The following is a 21,451-nucleotide window of genomic DNA, read 5'->3' as shown; positions in this document are numbered from 1 at the left end:
CTCAATAGCCTTTCATTCTCCAGCCTCAGAACTGGAGTCAGAGGTCATTCAGCAGCTGCTTTTTTAAGATGCTTGAGGGCCTCTCTCTGTCACCTTTTGATTGTGTTTTAACCTTACATGTAAAAATTCCAGTCCAAGCTGTGGATCTAGTTTTGCCTACAGATGGCAGAGACTGATAAATACTGAGGCTTGGCTTCTGGTTGGAGAAGCAAGACTCATGGGCACTAAGAATTAAAGGATGCAAAAGACTTGAGCCTTTTGGTGACAGTAGCAGGAGGATGCCACATTTTTCCACACCTTGTATCTGAAGTTTCAGATGCTTTTGAGTGTCTTCTGTTTGTGATTTATGTTTTAAAAAGAGTGGAGCTGCAAGCAAATGTAGGTTACTGTTGAAATCTTAATATGAAATTAACTGAAATTATTTTTTCCATAATTGCAACATTTTTAGAGATCTAATACTGTAATTTTAAATACACTGTGTTACTTGATTTGTCTAAGGTCTTGTCTTTGGCTCTTGCAAATTTATTTCATAGAGTTACTTTTGTGTTCTAAAATTAAAGATAAAAATGCCCTTTAAGACTACTTCTTCATCAAAAGCAGTGTGCATGATTCACAAATCAAATTAAAAAAGAATGTTTTCATAGGAATGCAACTATATTAGCCAGAACATGTTGATGTAACTGCACAGTCCAACCTTTTAATGTTTAGAGCAAATCCAAGAATATACACATACAACTTTCTTTAGTGCAGAGACTAGTTTATTAATACACTCAGAAGGTATCGTCTTTCAGTGCCCCTTTATGATGGGGAGAGAAATGGGGCCAAATCATTGCTAGAGAGTCTGGCATCAGTACTTCATCAGTACTTATATGGAAAGTATAGTCAATGAAAGTCACATTTTTAATGGCTAATACTAAGATCTGAAATTACCTCAGTTCCTTATACTTCTTTTTGGTTGAGATTTTGTAAATCTGGACTTCCTCTGGCTTTTCAGAAATAAGCTTGTTATCCATGCAAATGTTGCATAGCTATAGGCACTTAAGTCTTTTGAACTTTTTCTCAACTGAATCTGCTTAAAAAAATAATATTCTGAATTTCAGTTTTATAATTCACATGAACCCTTGGAACAGCAAAACTCCACAGTTATCTTGTGAAATTTTCATGACTTCAGATGTAAAGGTCAAAATTCAAATGTGATGCTTGCTCTGTGTTTGGTGAGCACTTATTGCTTCCATTTTTAGGAATCTGTTCTGCAGGGAGATGGAAACTTGATAGCTTTATTCATAAAAATGTATCTATATAAATACACTTCACAAGTGCCTGTATTATTGTAAGTGCATGTTTCTGGGAAAAGATAGCTAACCTTCTAAAAGACCCTTTTCCTTCTTTTTTCCTGTCGTGTTATGTTTTAATATCTGAGAACTCTGGCTTGTTAACTGTACCAGAGATGCTGACAACTTAAGCTTTGGACTGGGGTGCTTCTTTCAAGAAGTCATAACATTCTGGAAAGGGGCAGTAACAAAACACAGAATAAGGGAAAGAAAGAGAAATGCAACGTCTTAAACCACTGTAGCAAACTTTGTTAGCTCTCATCTGTGAGAGTTCTGAATTTTGACTGTGTCCTGGCAGATTTGGAGCTTTGGGTGGGAACAGGCACTGCCTGGGGAGGCGGGGGGAGCTGGAGGCCTGGGACAGCTGAAGCAGGTCCTGCCTGGCTCAGGGATTGCCAGCCCCATATGGGGGGTATCTGCCTGGGGTCCTCAGTGCAGTCCATAGTGGCACAGAAGCAGGTACGTGTCCCATTCTGAGCCATGGTGGGATGGCATAGGCAGCATGAGCAGTAACTGCTTCTGACATCTGATATAGCCCTCCATGCACATATTTACTCTTTTAAAAGTACACACTACGTTGAATGGATATTCTTTTTATTTTAAGTTCACAGTAAAGAAAGGAAATTTTTTTAAAAAAAAATCCCTTACAAATTGTGAATCACAGAATCACAGAATGTTAGGGATTGGAAGGGACCTTGAAAGATCATCTAGTCCAATCCCCCCACCAGAGCAGGAGCACCTAGATGAGGTTACACAGGAAGGCGTCCGGGCAGGTTGTGAAGGTACTTAATAGTGCAAGTTATTTGAATGAGTTAAACCAGTGTAAGCATCTTTATGATAGTATAATTTTACTTATAAGTTTGCTTTGCTATAACTTTAATTTCCCTACTTTTCAACAGTAGAGAAAACGAATGGCTATGTTTACTATACATAGCTGTGGCAGTTTTGCTCTTCTGTTTGAAAGGTTAACTAAGTATAGGGCCAACTGAAGGGCACTTATGTTTTTCTTGTGCTTTTGTTAAATTTATATACCCAGTGTCAGTTTTTTGCCAATAGCAGAAACTAAAGCAAATTGAAATGCATGAAGAGATTTATCAGAAAACTGCACTGTGAAATAATTCTCTCTGAAGTCTATTCTGTTTAAAGTATAGTAACCCGTAGGCAATCATAATACTATAGGATATAATGTGAAGTACATCAGGAAACATACAAAAAATACTGATTCACAATGCAAATTCTTTTATTTTTTCTTATCTTGCTCATGTTCTGTTGTAGTTCGAGATCGGGTTCGAACAAAAATGGAACGTGATATCCTAGTAGAAGTTAACCATCCTTTCATTGTCAAGTTACATTATGGTGAGTTGCAGAAAAATTCGTTTTTATATTGTAAAAAAGGGTGCTTGTCAAGGTAGTACCTAATGTTTGCTTTGTAGTTTGGAGAATCATAGGAAATTAGTGTGCTATCTAAATCCTGATTGCACAAAGACTTGCTGTGTAGTAATTCTCATGCAGAGTAAGCACATGGCTAACTTGATGAGCAGTGTTATGTCTTTCTAGGACTGAGTCTTGTAGCCCTTTGCTTTACAAAAAAGCAGTTACCTACTTATGTCTAACTATTCTTTTCCAAAACCTCTTCTCTTTTGTATATGTCATTCACTTATTTTTTTCTAATTATTTCCTATCCTTGCTTTAGTTAACCTATAGAAAGCATATGCAATGACATTACTTCAAGTTGCATCAAAATTGGTGGGAATATGCCTTCTAATTTTAGTTGTATGGGCAGTCATAAAAAATTATTAGGGAGGAGGAGGGGATGAAATCAGTACTCTTAACATGTCATGCAGAAACGAAACTGAAAAAGTATAATAGTTTCTGGTTTTAATTTTTTTCAGTTGGTTTTTCTTTTAGGATCCAGTTTTTCCAATAGTTCAAACCTCATTCTCTGAAGTGGATTATATACAGCTTTCACTGTATTACTTGTCACTCTTTTGCAAAGTAGACAAGATCTCCCTGTTAAAATGAGTTTCCAGAGGTTTTAGAATATATGCATTAGTTGCTAATTTAAATCTAGGCTTTTTACTTCCTAAAATCTGGAATGAAATGCGGACTAACCTAAGTACAGTTTATTTTCGTAGGAGTTCCGTTGGTGATTTGCTTTATTTTCACATGGCATGAGAGTTACTTGATCTATGATAGAGGAACAGTTACTTTATTCATTTATTTTTTTTTTTCTGCGAAGGGGAAAGAAGAATCATTCATTTTAATAGTGAAAATACAGGTGAATTATTGTGTATGTTATTCTTCTTCTGATCAAGAGTAAGATTAGACGATGTTTAATTTTTTTTTAATTGATCTTTTCAGCTTTTCAAACAGAAGGGAAGCTATATCTTATTTTGGATTTTCTCAGGGGAGGAGACTTGTTTACACGTTTATCCAAAGAGGTAAACTTTTTAAATTTGAAATTTGTGAAACATTTGACTATAAATTGCCTATATTAGGAGAGTTTACTTTTTAACTTTTGTTTTCATTGAATAAAACTTTGAATATTTTTTTTTTTAGCCAGATAGGTGTTTTTTATTTGCTTGGGGTTTTTTTGCACGAAGTAGTCACTTCATGAAAATGCTGTTGGTAATCTACATTGTTTCTGAAAAAAGGCTTAGACAGTCTTACTCTGCTGCTTTTTACACCTTGCAAAATTTTCTTCTGTTGCTACCATTTTTAAGTATGAGTCTCAGCGCGTGGATTAATATAAAGTAGTTGTATTCAAATTAACTGGTTCATGTCTGGTTTTATTATCCAGAATTTAGGGACTTTTTTATTATTTACATATGAACACAAAATTGCATTCTTTATAAATATTTTAAAAGCAAGAATTATATTCCACTTATTTTGGTAATTTTCCAAACAAGACGATTTTGCCTTTGTCACGCTGGTGATATCTCTGGGTAGATATGTGAAATAATTGTTTCGAAAAGTTTAATTACGTCAAATTAATTTGATTATAACTCCTAAAATAAGTGCTGACATTTCATATATCAGATTTTTTTTTGCAGCACTCATGTAAAAACTTCCAACAAATACATAGTAGGATAGAGAGATAAATATATCCAATGTATATCTAGTAGCCAGAACTTGTAATTGTAGCATTTCCCTTGCTACAGAGTATCTGGTACAGTTGGGTCACCACTGCAAAGCTCTGTGGTTATTAAGAAGAGAGCAAAATGCAATGCATTTTGTGTATAGATCTGTGCTGACCGTATAAATGATGACATTTAATTCAGGAAAGCCATCTGTTTCAAGTTGCTTCTTTTAGTTTGTTTTGCCACAGATAAGTAGAAAGTTATTAGTACTCTAAAATTGAGATACTTTTTTCTTAAAATCCATAGCTGCTTCTTGGTTCCCAAGAAAGAATGTATATTGCTTTCCTGTTGATAATATTTTCATCTTGAGACACTCAAATTTTAAAAGATGTAATATGGTTAGATAAGAAATATTCATTACAGGTACCTGAATCTAAGCTAATTGTTCATAACTGTTGGAGTGAAATGGGCATGCTGGCTGCAATCAATGTCATCCTCATATCATATCAATTCATGTGATTTGTAAATAGATCAGATGAACCGCAGCCTAAAAGTTCCTGCTTTTTCCATATTGACCAAAAAGGGAAAAGTTATTAATTCAGAGCTAGACATGTACACTGCAGATGTTTAAGGTTGGGCGGGATGAATTCCATGCAATGTTTTTAAAGAACATAGTATGGGTGTATTATCAATCTCCTGGGATTGTTCACTATTTGAGCTTCTAAATGTCTCTTTTAGAAACTTCCCTTCTTGAATGTCCCTGTACTAAATGTTGCCTATTTTTTAAGAGTAACATCAACAACAACCTTTTGAACAAGCTTTGATATCGCTTTTTCCCTTTAAACTACTAAGAGGAAAATACATGGTATTCTCCATTCTTAATGCTTGCTTAAAATAGTGTTCATCTGTGCTCCCCATTGCCATTATTTTTTCCAAGTCTGTATGCTGTATCTAAAGATGTTAGTCTTAAATACAGACTCGTAAGTGAGGTAGAATCAAATCATGTGGGATTTTTTGAATTTTATTTTCATTTTTTTCTCAATTCTTAGTAAACAAGATTAGTTTCTCCTCCTAACAGAAAATATGGAGGTGCTACCTGACATCTTAACTGTGCTCTTACATAGCCTATTTCCTTAGTTTACTCTTTGGTCTACCTTTTCAGCAGTCACATCTCAGGCTGCATCTTGGGGGTTTTACCATCACTGAAACTTATTTCTCATGGTACTTAGAGGCAGTTTCCTCAAAAACAAGATGCTTAAGCTTTTCTCATCTCTCTGACTTTGTAGACAACATTCAGGCATTTGGACCTCTTCGGTCCAAATTTGTTTTCTGGAAATGAAATGGTCACATCCAGTAAAGAGGTAGTCACATTCTTTAAATACTTCCCAAAATTTTTGTTCGCACTACAATGTGTCTGTCTGTTCTCTTGAACAATCAGAAGCAAATAACCTCAGAAAGAATAAGAAGATATTGGCTTCAGAAGTTCTTTTTCTAGTATGTAGCGTGAAATAGTATTGATTATAAAATCCTAGTTTTTGTCTAACCCAAGAAATTTCTAGGGTTTTGTAAAGAAATGAATTGAAGCATTATGAAGAACTATTCTTCAAAACCACTGTTACAATTGTTTTGTGGGTGCTGGTGTAAGCATTATAGATTTTACATGTAAAATACATTGTTTTGCTTTTTCAGGTGATGTTCACAGAAGACGATGTTAAATTTTACTTGGCAGAATTAGCACTTGCTTTAGACCATCTACATAGTCTTGGAATAATATACCGGGACCTAAAACCAGAAAAGTAAGGCTCCTCTGCAGCAAATGCAGTGTATTAATTTGATTTGTATAGCACTTCTACCTATGCACTTATCTTTCCAGCTGTTAAACCTCAGTAATTTGCTATATAAACTGAGCGAGGTGGGAGAAGCTTGTGGGCTTTTTTAATTAAAAAGGTTGGATTTTATTTCCATTATAAGATGAGCATCTAGTTTCAGGGTGATACTGCAAGTACTATAATCCATGTTATTTTAAGTAAAGACAACACTGAAATATTCTTGCCTTTCACTTTCCAGGTGGTTTAGGTGTACAATGGAGAAGAGGTCTTCTTGGCTTTTTGTTTTTGTCATTATTGTAGAATTTCTGGACTAGCAATAGACATAGAACAAATGCATGATACAAAGTTGCAGTGGAATGTCGTATCTTTGCATTCGAAAGCCTAACAGCAAACGTCTTTTGCAATGCTGATTTTTAAAATCCACTGCAGTAAGAGCAGAATGCAGTTTTAATTTTAAAGTAAAATATGAGGCTTTATTTAACATATTGGCGATCACATAATTACACTGAAAATTTAAAATAAGCTTGAAGTTACAATTCTGGTATGGTGTTGTCTCAATGTTAGTCATCCGTGCTTCATTCAAATGACCGAATTCTGTCTCCTGTTTATGTCTTTCCTCCAGTATTTTTTCTAGTTTTAGACGATGTAAAGAAGAAAATGTCAGTGCAGTGCTATCATATGGAACATTTTAATATCTCAGATATAAATGCATGCTGTAGTGTTACACTCTACCCGGAGAGGAATCTAAATGACAATATAATGCGTGCATCTTCTGTTGTGTTTAATCAGATAGTTAACATACTCTGCCTCATTGCAAGGAAACCTATAATAATTCTTAAGTCCAGATCACTTCTCTGTTACAGCTATATGGAGAACCTGAAAATTCTGTGTGAGATAACTGTCTCATGTAAGGTATTAGTGAAAAAGAGCAAAAATTAGTACAGGTATTACAGAATCTGGCCATTACATGAAAGTTCCATTAAGAGAGCATGTTCTTTTGTGCGTCTACTGGAAAAAAATATACAAATTTTAAAATGTTTAGCCTTGACTGACAAGAGGGGAAAGATTTGTACTCAGATCAGAAATTTGGAGACTTTTGGCATGGAGCTGCACTTACAAATGAACGGGGAATTAATTATGTTTAAACTGAGAGTGTTCTGTTAAGTAATTCTGAAGTGAGGAAAAATAGGCTTAGCGAGTAGAAAGAGAGATTTAAAAAGCAAAGTGAGAGAACTTTAGTTATTTTGCTAATGCTTACTTCCAAGAGGAAAAGAATGAAATAGTAATTGTCAGAAGACTAAAGAGCTACTGCCTCACACATAGTGTGGTGGGGTTTTTTTGCATGTGTCTATACCTATAGAAAAGCCCTGAGTTAAAGCCTTGGGTGTATCTGATTTTTTTAAAAAAAATAAAAATAAAAAAATCAAAGATTGTAATTTCCTTCAAGTTATGGATGAGATAGTAGTGACTCTCCCAGGCTGTATCAATACTGTGGGGCGGTTTTCCACCTTGGAAACTGCAAAGGAGGAAAAGGGAAGGGCAGGGGAAATGGCCACGCAGTGTGTGTCTGAGTCAGGTCTCATCCCCAGGATGAAGCACAGCTCCCCACAGGATGAGCTGCAGGAACTAAGCCTGCTGTGTAGGTGGTGTTACAGAGTCCCGTTCTGGAATACTTTGCATGCTTTGAATTGCGATTGTATTCTGTGGTGGTTGAGGATAGTTGGCATCTCAGCGTGGCCCTTTTTGTGATTAAAATAAACAGGCAGAAGCACAAGGCCTGCTCTAAGTATAGGGCCCATGACTCCTCTCCTTTGGTACAACATGAGAATACTTACTACTTGATGTTATTTGAAGGGGTCAACACCCTTTGAAATGGTAATTACAAATGAATACCCAGTTTGTATACATATGCAAACATACATTATATTAACATGTCTTGCTCAGTTTAAGAGAAATAGAACTATATCTCTATTTTTAACAATTGTGATGATACGTGCTACAGATGGCCAAAACTGAAACGTCAAGATAAATGTTACTACATACCGTGCTGAATTCAACCAAATAGGTAAATAAAACTCTGATATCACAGAGTGGTTGGGGTTGGAAGGGACCTCTGGAGATCATCTAGTCCAACCCACCTGCTAAAGCAGGTTCACTTAGAGCAGATCACACAGGAGTGTGTCCAGGTGGGTTTTGAATGTCTCCGGAGAAGGAGACTCCACAACCTCTCTGGGCAGCCTGTTCCAGGGCTCTGGCACCCTCAAAGTAATGAAGTTTCTCCTCATATTCAGATGGAACCTTCTTTGCTTCAGTCTGCCTGTTGCGCCTCATTCTATTATTGGGCTGTGGATGCAGGACTCCAGATGCAGCCTCACCAGGGCAGAGTAGAGGGGGAGGAGAACCTCCCTTGACCTGCTGGTCACACTCCTCCTAATGCACCCCAGGATGCCATTGGCTGCTTTGGCCACAAGGGCACATTGCTGGCTCATGGTCAGCCTGTTGTCGACCAGAACTCCCAAGTCCTTCTCTGCAATGTTGCTTTCCAGCAGGTCAACCCCTAACCTGTACTGGTGCCTGCGGTTATTCATACCCAGGTGCGGGACCCTATACTTGCCCTTGTTGAACTTGTTGATATGCCAATTATGTTTCATAATCTTTAAAAAAGAAAGAATTGAAGAAAAAGAAAATGCATATTTTCAAAGCATAGAATTACAGAATGGTTGAGGTTTGAAGGGACCTCTGGAGATCATCTAGTCCAACCCACCTGCTAAAGCAGGTTCCCCTAGAGCAGATCACACAGGAATGCATCCAGGTGGATTTTGAATGTCTCCAGAGAAGGAGACTCCACAACCTCTCTGGGCACCCTGTTCCAGGGCTCTGGCACCCTCAAAGTGAAGAAGTTTCTCCTTGTATTCAGATGGAACCTCCTGTGCTTCAGTCTGTGCCCATTGCCCCTCATCCTATAGTTGGGCACCACTGAAAGGAGTCTGGTCTCATCTTCTTGACACCCACCCTTGAGATATTTATAAACATTCATGAGATCCCCTCTCAGCCTTCTCTTCTCCAGGCTGAACAGACCCAGCTCTCCCAGTCTCTTCTGATAAGATGCTCCAGACCACTAATCATCTTCGTAGCTAATGATTCATTTTCATGCATGTTCTATTCTGCTTGTCTTTGTGTATGATGTTCTGTTTATCCATAAATGTTGCCAGTACATTGTCTGAAATAACAGTTAAAAGATATTTTAATTTTTTCATTTATTCTTTTTATTGTTTTTTAGCATCTTGCTTGATGAGGAAGGACATATCAAATTGACAGGTGAATAAAGGGAAATTGCAACATCTTGATCTTTTCTGTTCATAATAAAACCTTTGCATTTTCTTTTTTCTCGGTAAAACAGTATGGTAAACTAAGTAATTTTAGCTGAAGAAATTTTGCTGTGGAGCAAATAGTATAAGTAGTTGAAATAAATTAAATATATAAATATTTAAATAAGACATCTGCTTTACAAGCATATCTGGTTTTGTGAACCTGTGATAATATGGGGAGGGGAGGAGAATTCTGTAATTCCCATATGTGTATTTGGTTGTATATACGTATGATACAAGCATCACATTTCACATTAGGCTGAAAGTATTAGCTGTAAGTGATTAAAAAAAATACATTTAGAACTATTCTTTTTTTCCTTCCAGATTTTGGCTTAAGTAAAGAGTCCATTGATCATGAAAAAAAAGCCTACTCTTTCTGTGGAACAGTGGAATATATGGCACCAGAAGTTGTTAATAGGCGAGGCCATACACAGAGTGCAGATTGGTGGTCTTTTGGTGTTCTAATGGTAGGTTTCTGGTAAATGTAAATAATAGCAGAACTGTGCTTTGCAAGGTTTGGTGAAACAAATGAAACATTAAACTGTAAGGTGAGCTTTAAATTAATTCTAACTACCAAAAAAGTCGAAATTATATTAAATTAATAACAATACCACAGAATTTGGATCAAGAACATGGACTAGGTCTCATATCAACATCAACAATATGCCATATTTCTGTTATCGTTGCATTGAAATATTATCCATCTATTGTGGTTTGAATGTTATGGAAATTAATAGGAATATTAAAGTATACAGGGAAAATACTGTCTCTTCCAAGGCAGGGAAGAAATTTAGATCCAAATTTTAAATTTGAATTTATTCTCAAGTGGAGAAAAATGAGTGATAACTTTATAATTAGTCTCCAGTGTAATTACAACTTAGTGGAATGATGACAGCTCTTGCTCTCACACATCAAAATAATCTAAATGACACCGAGCTGATATGGGATATAGTTGCTCAGTTGCTTATGGTGTTTCTGCAAGGCGTTAACTTCTGAGGTTGTAGGGTTGGGGGAAATAATGTCTGTATCAAATATGGCTTTGGAAAAGAAACATAGATCATGTTTGGTATTTCAGGAATGCTGAATGACTTTTAATATTTATAATCTTTGTGTGCATTTTTGGCATAAAGATTAAGTAATTGTATTTTTAAAAGAAACGTTTTTCTTTCTTACTGTTTCTGCTACATATGACTGTAACAGTACAACTAACTTGTGTGCTTTGTAGTACTACAAGGACTCTTGTGTCTGAAAATAAGTCATTCTATCACCTTTTAGTCATCTAGAATGCTGTTGTGGTCTGAAAACTGACTATGTAAAAGTAGCACCTGATAACAAGCAAGCACACACACCCCCCTCACATATTAGTTGTTAACACAAATATAGTAAAACTTCATCTTTACTTTATAAAGCTGGTAAACATTTTGTGGTTATAAAGTGCATATGTTAGAACTGAAAATTGCTCAAAGATGCTAGATGTGAAATTCTCTACATTAGTATATGGAATACAGTGCAGTTTTCTCTGACATTTTTGTCACTTGCATTTCTCATTTGTGTGGTAACTTTCTTAGACAATCTGTATATATTCAGTCTAAATCATTCTTATTCAGAATCTGTGTTGATTGAGTAGTTGTTAGTGTGATATGAGTACCCAGTGTCTAGATTGAACAGGAGTTTTGACATAGAAACGGAGACTGGAAAGATAAATCATTTGGCCTCTTTTCTCCTGCTGCTAGACACTAAGTATATTTAAACCATCCTTGAGAAGTATATTCTAATTTGTTCTTTAAACAGTGAGTGTTTGAAGGGATGCCGGATAACTGAAAACATTAATTTAAAGTTTTCAGAAGTGTTATGTATTTGTTGAGGTTCTCTCCTCCTGAAACAAAAGGTGATCACTAGAGAAGGCCAATGTTGGCTTATTCTTAAAGTACTATTGGCCTGTTGATGTTGGATTATAGTATGTTTTGAGGGAACATGGAACACACATACCGAGTCGTTATTACAAGTGTATATACTTGTGACAAATAAGAGCTTGCTAAAGAAACTTTTTATTTCAAGCAAGCATAAGCAAAACGTGCAGCACTACAAATTTACCTTTAAAGTTTTTTTGGAAGTACAATTTATGAAGATCATTCTAAACTACAAGGAAAAGGTGAATATTTTTCATAGTTTTGGCTTATGCCTCACACATCTTCCTGACAATTGTCTTAAGAAGTGTTAAGGCTAAAAGTAGGGGTTTTTTCCTGTTGGCATTATATTAAATTTAAAATTTTAAATATAAGTATATATGTAAAAATAATATTTAGAGTAGAAAGTATGTAGTATTAGTAAACTGTTGACAGCTTTTATTCTCTGAATACTTTATTGGGTAATAAGAAATTTAAAATTCTATTTTAATAAAAAGGGTGTTTAAAGAATGCTGTTAGTGCAACTTCATGCTCTTACTTTAAATCTAAAAATACTACAGTCGCACATTATTCACTCAAGTTAGCCGTATACATTTTTAATGCTTAGAAGGCTGAATGTTTGGGTCGTACAGGAATAGAGGATACCTTGTGTTCAGGATGACTTAAGTTTGCATAAGCTGCTTAGAAGGTTCCTTTATAATTATTTTAATTTTGATGGCTTTAAATGCACACCATGGAATTTCATTAAACTAAATTCTTTTGCAATTCTTAAACCAAAAATCAGGATTTCTGCCTCAAAGTGGTGGCTGCCATGACTGCTGCCAGACTGCTTTCACTGCCTCACTTAGATCTGATATCCCTGCAGTATGCTGCAGCCCAATGAAGTGCCTCTGCATTTATCTATTTTTACTCAGTCACTTTCAGAACAAATCAGTATTTTAAGTGTCTGTTGCCTGCTACCAGGCACCATAGAATGTGCATGCACGTACTGTGTAGCTCTTACGTGTTCCTTCAGGCTTTATTTCTGCTGTATGCATATAGTAACCACTTTTCATCATGCCTGTCTTTGTCGATCAACTAACCCTTTTCCCCTTTCCAAGGAAAGTTATGTACACGCCAGTTTTAAAACTCTTGACCTTTTTAATTATCTCTGCATGAGGAGAAATCATCACTAACTTTTGGAAGGGGAATCTTTTTCCCTACCCCCCACTCTCTTGAAAACTAAAATGCAGTTGTACAGATCAAGTCTTACAAGAATAAAATTTTTAGTTTAGAAACGAAGCAGAGAACATTATAGTCTAAATTTTTCGTATAAAAGCATGTAAAGCAAGGTATTAATACAGGAAAATATTTTGCAGCTTTAAAGATGGCAAAGGCTGCTCAGTGTTCATAGTAATTTAAATTGTACAATAAGAAGTTGTTTTGCACAGACTTGGGTGTTAACATGCATGAATTTTGGAAGGTTAAGATGCTAAGTAGTTTTGTCAAAAATTAGATTTTGTCCAGGTAATGTAATTGATGAAAGTTTTACTCTATACAGTTTGAAATGCTCACTGGTACTCTACCTTTCCAAGGGAAAGACAGAAAAGAAACCATGACTATGATTCTCAAGTGAGTACACTCTTATTTATATATCTCATCAGGTATTCTACAGGGATGCCCTCCGGGCTGCAATATCTAATTTCTACTCTTCCCTCATTTCCAAAGGTACTGGTAAATCCTCACTCCCTATTCCATACTATTAATTCCCTTTGCTGCCTATCTAATTTGCCTTTCTATTCCTCCCCCATACCAGGTACAAAGAATTTCATAGTGGCTCTGTAATCTGTAATAATAACTTCTCCAACCATATGATCTTTCCCATCCTACTTCCATAATATTTTTCAACTTTCTGATCCTTTTTGATATCCTGTGCATTTTTTCCTTGTTGTTTTTTGGTTTAGGTTTGTTTTTTGAGTTTTTTTTTTTGAGAAAGTATTTTCTCTCCTTATCCTTCTCTCTTACCAGCTCCTCACCCTACTTTATATTACTGGTGCTGCCAACAACTTGCTTCCCTGATACTTCTCCTGTTTGCTAAAGTGCCTCCTCCCTTATCTACTTTCCTATCGCTTGCCCAAGCTCCAGTTTTCCCCTTTGCTATTTCCAGTATAGATTTTGCATTAGCTATATTATTTTTGCTAATGAAGGCCTGGTTGTTGTTTTTTTTTTTCATTGCTGATCTCCTACATATCCTCTGAACTAACACAATCTACGACATTATTCTCCCACTTTTGGGATTGTAATCTAACGCTGTGCAAACAACTCTTTCCTCATATCATAGTTTCACTTCTCTGTTTCCGTCCATTTTTTACTAATACCATTTTTTTTTTCCCATGGAGGCTCATAATACTATTTTAGTTTCCTCATTTGCTTTCTGCTTAATTGTTTATCATTGTTCGTAGTCCTGTTACGCTTGTCTACCTATAATTGAAGCCAGCATTTCTTTTGCAGCAACAGCCTGTTTTGAAAAATAAATATATTAAATTATTTCATATTTTTTCTAAGTAATTAGGATGTGAAAATGTCTAGAAAACAAACTCATTCTTTTCCTTGCTTTTGCTTTCATAATGCATATATGTTGTGTTATTCTTTGCCCTTGGTTTTCTTCCTCACCTTATATTTGCAAATGTATTTAGTGATGCTAGTTTCTTCTGCTGCCTCAACACCATGCCAATTCAAATCTCTGCGTTGTGATTATTGAATGTCTTTAACCAAAAGGTTCTATGTATTCACAGCAAGCATAAAATCCTTCTGACCACCTCCTATTTATGAGGCACTAGTCTGAGATAGTTCTGCTGCACTCACGTATTTCAGGAGCCATGCATTTTTTTTCTACCCGTGCCTCACAAGTCTCATCTCTCTCTTCTTTCCGCTGCCTGCATGTGACTCCACTCTATTCCTCAACAGTCTTTCCACTGTTATTACAAAAATCTTCTATATTCAGCTGCCATGTAGAATATCTTCCTTGCATCTCCCCAGTTAACTGACATTCATAATTACATTCAGAGTTCATCTGAGCATGTACCTCTGATTTCCTTTCCTACTTCTTTCTTTTCTCACCTTCTAGACTTTATAATTGTTATTAATTGTGGAGAGCTGCACAAAAAATGTGGTACAAAGTAAAGAAATTTTTCTTCTGTTTTAATGTTCTGTACACTTATGTTTATTACATATAAATCTGTTTTGCTGTTTGTAATATGAATAGCTAAAAAACCAGAAAATATTTTAAAGGCTTTTTTGATAAGTTCACATTTTTTGTCTGGCCCCATAAGAATGGCAGTATGCTTTCTTTTTCTGTATACTAGTAAATGTACTGTATTTCTCCTTAAATTTTTCATAAAACTGCTTGAAATGGACAGGTGTGCATACAAATTAATATTTTCATAGTGTATAATTTAAGATCTTTTGCTTTTCTTACCTTCCGTTCCTGAAAATCCACAGAATATGTATTCTTACAACACATGTTTTTCTGGGCTCTTTATTTCTCACAACATTACCAAGACAGGTTCTTGTTTATTCTTGTGTGTTTTACCTAAAACTAAGAAACTCTGCAATTTGAAGAAATCAGTGTTTGCAGCAATAGAGTTAACTTTTTAAAGCATCTTTTCTCCTTTACTGAAGAGGTATGCCTTCATATAAAATTTTGTCTTCATCCATCAGGAATGTCAGAAAAAAATTGCTGTCACTCGTGTACTTGTATAACCTAAGAACTGTGAGGATCTGGTGATCTCCTTTTCTTCTGTTGTGTCATGTGGCCAGTAAAGGATTCTATAAAAGGAAAGGGAGCAACAACTTTCTTAATCTCTGTGGTTTGCACAAGGCCTTCCAATTCACTCCAGTGTGGACTGCAGTACATACCAGTCCTCTAGAATTTCTTCTACTTATTCTGTTTCTGTCCATTGAATCACTTGTCTGTAAGATTAATTGCAGTTATGTTTTTTGGCCCCTCACGCTGAACCCTTAGGGCTGCATCCTACTGTTGGAGCCAGTTTGGATTGTAATAGGGCAGAGATTTCCACCCACTCCAGCACAGTCCTATCGTATTTAGTTTTCTGTTCTCTGTCCTTCAGTAACATTGTAAATTGATACCATTGTGCTTCTGCAGACAATGTGTTCCTTGCTCTCTTCTTACAGCTTAGCTCTATGGTACTTAGCTGTGAGTGGGAATGATATCAAGGGAATGTGCAGTGAAATCACTGCATATAAAGCGCGTGAGTATGAATTCGGCTGGTAGCAGTTCATGGCGATGGCCAACTGCCCGTTCCTCCATTCCACTGGTGCTCTTGGTCTGCCCGTAGTCTGTAACTGAAGAGCCCAAAGAAGGCCAAGTTTTTCAGACTTCCCGATCCCTCCTCCCTGGCTTCTTTAATGCTGAAAGGAATGGAAAATTTAGTAAATTCTAGTTTTAAAGTAATAAATAGTGAAACAATTGCAATGTTTATGCACTTGCCAAAGTGACACAGGGGTGGACATCTGCAAATAGCTGGAGCACAAGGCAAATCATATCTTCTGGTTGAAACAAAGAGAAGGCTTGTGTCATGGGTTGTTATGGAAAAATACAAGCTACGGGTCGAGTGAGAGATGGAAAGGAGGGAGTTACATCCATCCATACCATTATCATGGTCATCAGAAAAAGTGAGACCTTGTAACAGTGAGAGAATGGAGGCTTAACATTAAATGGAGAGGAGGAAAATATGGCGAGAACTGCAAAACAAACTTAAATGGCAGAACTAGGGTAACTTAAATCTAAAAATTCAAGATTGGCAAGTTGGAAAGTAATATTTGACATGGATCGCGGGAAGCAAAAAGAAAGAAAGAAAGGAGTGATCTTTTTCTGTTTCTTTTACTTGATAATCTTGCCAGATCTGTTTAATGCAATTTCTATCTTCTAGCTTAGGTTTCCTGTTGGTTTGCTTGGGTGTTCTTGGTGTATGTTATACTGTGATAGTTTTCCTACCCCTTCTAAAGTGTCTTTTACTTTCAGAATGGATTTGCTTGTTTGGTGTCATTTGGTAATATTATAACTGAAGTTTAAAGTGGATCAAAGCATATTACAAAAATTTACAAGTTTGTAAACTGTTATTCTGTAACTATTCTTTTCTGCATTTTAATACCTCTTCCTCTACTTAAATTCCTGAGTCATTACTGAAAATATTATACTACTCAAAAAAAAAAAAAGAAAAAAAAGAAATTACAGGTTTACGTGACTGACAGCACTTTTACTGTTTCTGATGTCTGAAGGCAATTTCTCAGTGATGCTATATTGCTTAATACAGATTTGTTGAATCACAAAGGACGGGGGAATGCAGTTAATTCTTGCCTAAATATGTTTGTATGCTATTAATTATTTTTATTCTATAGGGCCAAACTCGGAATGCCCCAGTTCTTGAGTCCTGAAGCACAAAGTCTTCTGCGAATGCTCTTCAAAAGAAACCCAGCAAACAGATTAGGTAAAGTGTATAGTGGGATATTTTAAATTTGATCATAGTATTGATAACATCAATGATAATTAAATTGACTAAGTAAATTTAGTTTTTTCTGTAAAGTAGGCTTTGAACTAAGAACATAGTTTGACTGTTTGCTCTTCTAACGATCAACAAAATATTATCATTTCTGTTGTTCATGTCTAAAATTAATGCAGAAGAAATAAGAAATATAGTTTTGCTAGTCCTTTTGACAAAGAAGAAAATAATTCACAGATGTTTTTCTTCCTTTTAAAAGGAGCGGGTCCAGATGGAGTTGAAGAAATTAAAAGGCATGCATTCTTTTCCAAAATAGATTGGAATGTGAGTGTCAAAATTAAAATTAATTCAGTAAATTTCTTAGTTAAGTGTTTGGTGTGTTATAACTTTTAATTCATTCTGGCGTATGTCTTTTCTACAGAAATTGTACAGGAGAGAAATTCATCCCCCTTTTAAACCTGCAACTGGCAGACCTGAAGATACATTTTATTTTGACCCTGAGTTTACAGCAAAAACTCCAAAAGGTAAAAAGAGAAGAATTAAACAACTTACATGTTCAAAAATTAGACACATTGTTCCTGTTCAGCTTATGTAAAATGTCTTGTTCTCCCAGGTGTTGCTTGGCTAAATGAATGTTCACAAACAAGTATTCCATAGTTCATGGAAGTTTTTGTGGTCTTTGGTGTAAATATATCATGAGGCACAATAGAGTAGTCCTATGTTAAAAATAAAGTAATCCTCAGCAACGAAATGTATATATATGTTCAGTTTTATTTATCTAAGTAATCTCATTTATTTTAATTCAAAAATACTAGCCATGTCTGTATCTCTTTAAAGGCTATACTCTATAGTAACTACTACATTTCTACAGTCCTAAAATTACATTCGATCCTTTTGAAGGCTACCACGAGGCTGATGTGGCCCCCGGTGAAAATGAGTTTGACACTCCTGCTATATAAGGGCTTCATTTAGTTCATGATGGTGATTCTGCATACTATGTATATGTAGAAGCTTAGTAATTTCAGACTTTGGGTGGCAAAGTTGGTGTTTCAGTGCAATCTGTCTTTGCATAGTTTTACACTGATCCTTTCAAGCTATGATACAAATGTTTGTCTTTACAAATTTAGGGTGTTACCAAAATTAGAGTAGTTTTCCATAAATGTAATACAGATATGCTGCTTTATGCAAATATTTTCTGCAAAGTACTGTTCTTTGTATAGTAAAATATTGCCTGACAGTAATACGATCTTTGTAGTCATTGATTGTCAGTTATATTTCTAGGTAGTATATGCAAAACAATTCAGTAATTATTTGTATTTTGGTCCTCAAACACTTTCTGCAAATTCCAGTTTCTGTGTACTTTGAAGAGCAAACTACAGCTCTATTCTATAGAGTAGACATAATCTCGTCTCTACATTTTAAAAACTCTGCTTGTAAATAGATGATGTGTTTTACAGATTCGCCTGGTATCCCGCCTAGTGCTAATGCACATCAACTTTTTCGGGGATTTAGTTTTGTAGCTATTGCATCAGATGATGAAAGCCAAGCAATGCAGACAGTTGGAGTGCATTCAATTGTCCAGGTGAGTACATCTGCTCTAAATAAAAATTTTTTTAAAAAGTCGATAAAGCAGTATTGCTGTCTCTTGGTGGAGAGATTGTTTCTGTTATCGGAGAGTGAAGTACCATGACCAACTCTTTATCAGCTTTATACAGGAAAAGTAAAGATCATACTATTTTATCCAAACGTAAGCTCTCAAGGTGCATGATCTGTTTAATTACTGAGCAGCCATGGGTGTGAATAGGCTTCAACCCTTAAATGAAAACATTCTACCATCTGTACTGTGTTAACTCTTTAGTATCAAACTATATTTGTAAGGTGGAGGGGAATAACAGACCTCTTGATGTTTTTCTTCTATGCATACAAATATCAGCCGATTCCCACAGTGCAGTAGGAGGCACTGGAGTATAATTGTGAATTGTATCTGGATGTTTTGGAACCCATGACATATTCTGGCCCTCCCGAGCCACTTAAGTTAATGTGCTAATCTGATATTTTGTGACCAATTCCAGTGTATCATACAAGTCAATGTTGCAGTACACACGCAAGCTTTGTCTTCCTAGCAGCATCAGAATGACTCCAATACAGTCTCCCATATTAATAATGGTGAGGTTATCACTTTTAGTGATATAGCCTATGCAGTTGCTATTCTTATATATTCTATTACTGCCAAGACTGCTTATTTTTGGACAACAAAGCTTTGCTTAGGTGCGATTTTTGTGAGACACAAGAAAAGTGGACCTCATGCTAGAATGGGGGAAATGTATGTCTTGCCTCCTTATGAGGCTGAGGTCATCCTAAAAGCAGACTTCCGCACTGGAGAGTTCCAGCCAGCAGCGGGGGAAAAATCACATACATGTACAGGAAAGAAAACTGGAAGCCCTCTGCAAAAATTGTATTTCTACGACATCTTTCCACTTTTAATAATTCTAATTACTGAGGAAGACTGAGTTGTGAAAACCAACTGATCTAAATTGTGTCAAACTTCTTGTTGATGGATAGGTAGGAAAAAAAGGTATGCTGTAGGATTTGGTTTATTTATATTTTCACCGTAAGGATATTTTGGAAATATCTGATAATTTTTTTTAAAAAACAATTCAGAACCTGAATAGCTCTTTTATTTCTTTAATCCTCTCATGTCTAGTATAGTCATAACATGCTTGTTTGTACACATTGGCTGTTTCATGTGTACTAAACTGTTGTATTTCAAGGGGGTTTAGATCTTTTTTTTTTTTTTTTGAAGCAGCAATCAGATTTGGTATATGTGTCAGAATGAGTTATAGTTCTGAAGTCTTGCTAAAAGTTTCTGCAGTCTTTACTGTGCTCCTTCTTTCCCGCATATTTTTGTGGATGAAATTTTTTCTCTTTGTATATGGTTTCCTTCTCTTGTATGGGTCTGTTTCTCTGCTGCCTGCCTTCTGTGTCCCTCCACCACTTCCTCACTCCTATTTCCTCTTTTCTGTGCTGCCGGATACCCAGATGGTTTCCTGCAAATGCTTTGCATCCTTTGCACAAACTCCAAATAGTAGAACACCATTTCCTTCCCTTACAAGAGCGAACACTTGTCCTCCTCTCAGCTTTTTATTTCTGTGAAAGGATTTTTGACAGCCATTCCATGCAATTTCCGGTTAATCTGATTCTATTCAGTGTGTCTGAATTTTCCAGTTGACATCCATCTATTCAGATAATAGAAATAGTGATGCTTTTTTACCACTATTTTATCATTATTTTATCATGTAGTCTTCTGATCTTTTTTGGTTTAGAGATTCTATTTTTAAATCAGTAACTAGAAAATCACATTGTCAGTTTCTAAAATACAGTGTTGCATTATTTACAATGTTTCTAATGTATAATTTATCTCATACTAATATCAAATGGGTGGTAGTAGCTGTCTAGACCACTTTGACCTAGTACATCCATCAGGTTAAAATTCAAAGCAAATCAGTAGGAATTCAAAAACTTATTTTCAATAAAGGGCAGTTACATATTTAGAATATTCATCAATTGATAATGTTATTTTGGTAGCAGTTGCACAGGAACAGCATTCAGTTTACTGATGGATATGAAGTAAAGGAAGATATTGGAGTTGGGTCTTACTCTATCTGCAAGAGATGTATTCATAAAGCTTCAAACATGGAATATGCTGTAAAGGTAATTACTTCGTTATAAAACACTTTTCAGGCTTTCGCGTCATAGACATTGGGCATTATTTATTTGCCATAAAGAACAGAGCAAATTAAGATTTTTTTTTTTTTTAATAGAAAAAGATTTTAGATGCAAATGTCAGTTATACTAATCAAATAGAATATTTACTGGTAGGTATCTATATAGAATTGCTATGGGGTTTGTTATCTGTATGCTGGTTTGGGTAGTGAAAGGCAATTTTTGGTCTTTGAAACACCTGTGTAATTATGGTAAAACTGATGGGAGTTACATGACTGCTTCTAGAAGGAAATGTACTATGACAAGCTTACATGACTCTTCAGCATTTTTTAAAAACAGGATTACTTTTAGTTATGTGGGATTTTTGCTTCTGAAGTAGATTCATGAACTGTCAGATAGCTAGGAGTTCATAACAGTGCTTAAGTCTGGTATTCCTTCCAGAATAAACTTCAACTCTTTGTCTTTGCTTGCTAGTTTTCAACAAGGTTTCTAATGTTGTTTTTGTTATTCTATCAGGCTTCCTAGCACTTCTGTGAAGACACTGAATTCTTAGTTGAAATCAGAGTTCCCAGAAGTAGAATAAGTTTTTGTTTTGTTTTCCTTTTAAAGTCCACTAATACATACTCCCGCTTTCAGAGTAGCCATTCAGCCCCGTGGTGTTATACAAAAAAGAAGAAAAAACAACAACAACAAAACCAGACACAAAAAAAAC

General features: G+C 35.6%; 1 protein-coding gene across 2 annotated transcripts in view; it reads left to right on the top strand.

Annotated features, from left to right (window-relative positions):
* RPS6KA3 (ribosomal protein S6 kinase A3) overlaps positions 1 to 21,451 on the top strand; it is a 79,027-nt gene that overhangs the window by 39,746 nt on the left and 17,830 nt on the right. The window contains exons 5-15 of one of the 2 annotated variants that reach the window (XM_065629238.1): positions 2,607 to 2,687; positions 3,693 to 3,772; positions 6,101 to 6,207; positions 9,521 to 9,558; positions 9,933 to 10,075; positions 13,056 to 13,126; positions 16,916 to 17,004; positions 17,276 to 17,340; positions 17,438 to 17,540; positions 18,474 to 18,598; positions 20,605 to 20,727. In XM_065629238.1, the coding sequence (XP_065485310.1) occupies positions 2,607 to 2,687; positions 3,693 to 3,772; positions 6,101 to 6,207; positions 9,521 to 9,558; positions 9,933 to 10,075; positions 13,056 to 13,126; positions 16,916 to 17,004; positions 17,276 to 17,340; positions 17,438 to 17,540; positions 18,474 to 18,598; positions 20,605 to 20,727 (1,025 nt within the window). Of the gene's footprint in view, positions 1 to 2,606; positions 2,688 to 3,692; positions 3,773 to 6,100; positions 6,208 to 9,520; positions 9,559 to 9,932; positions 10,076 to 13,055; positions 13,127 to 16,915; positions 17,005 to 17,275; positions 17,341 to 17,437; positions 17,541 to 18,473; positions 18,599 to 20,601; positions 20,728 to 21,451 lie in introns of both variants that reach the window. The other variant, XM_065629229.1, reaches the window with a different exon arrangement.

This window comes from Caloenas nicobarica, chromosome 1 (genome assembly GCF_036013445.1).
Source record: "Caloenas nicobarica isolate bCalNic1 chromosome 1, bCalNic1.hap1, whole genome shotgun sequence".
Taxonomy (NCBI): Eukaryota; Metazoa; Chordata; class Aves; order Columbiformes; family Columbidae; genus Caloenas; species Caloenas nicobarica.
This window is presented reverse-complemented; position numbering and strand designations above follow the sequence as displayed.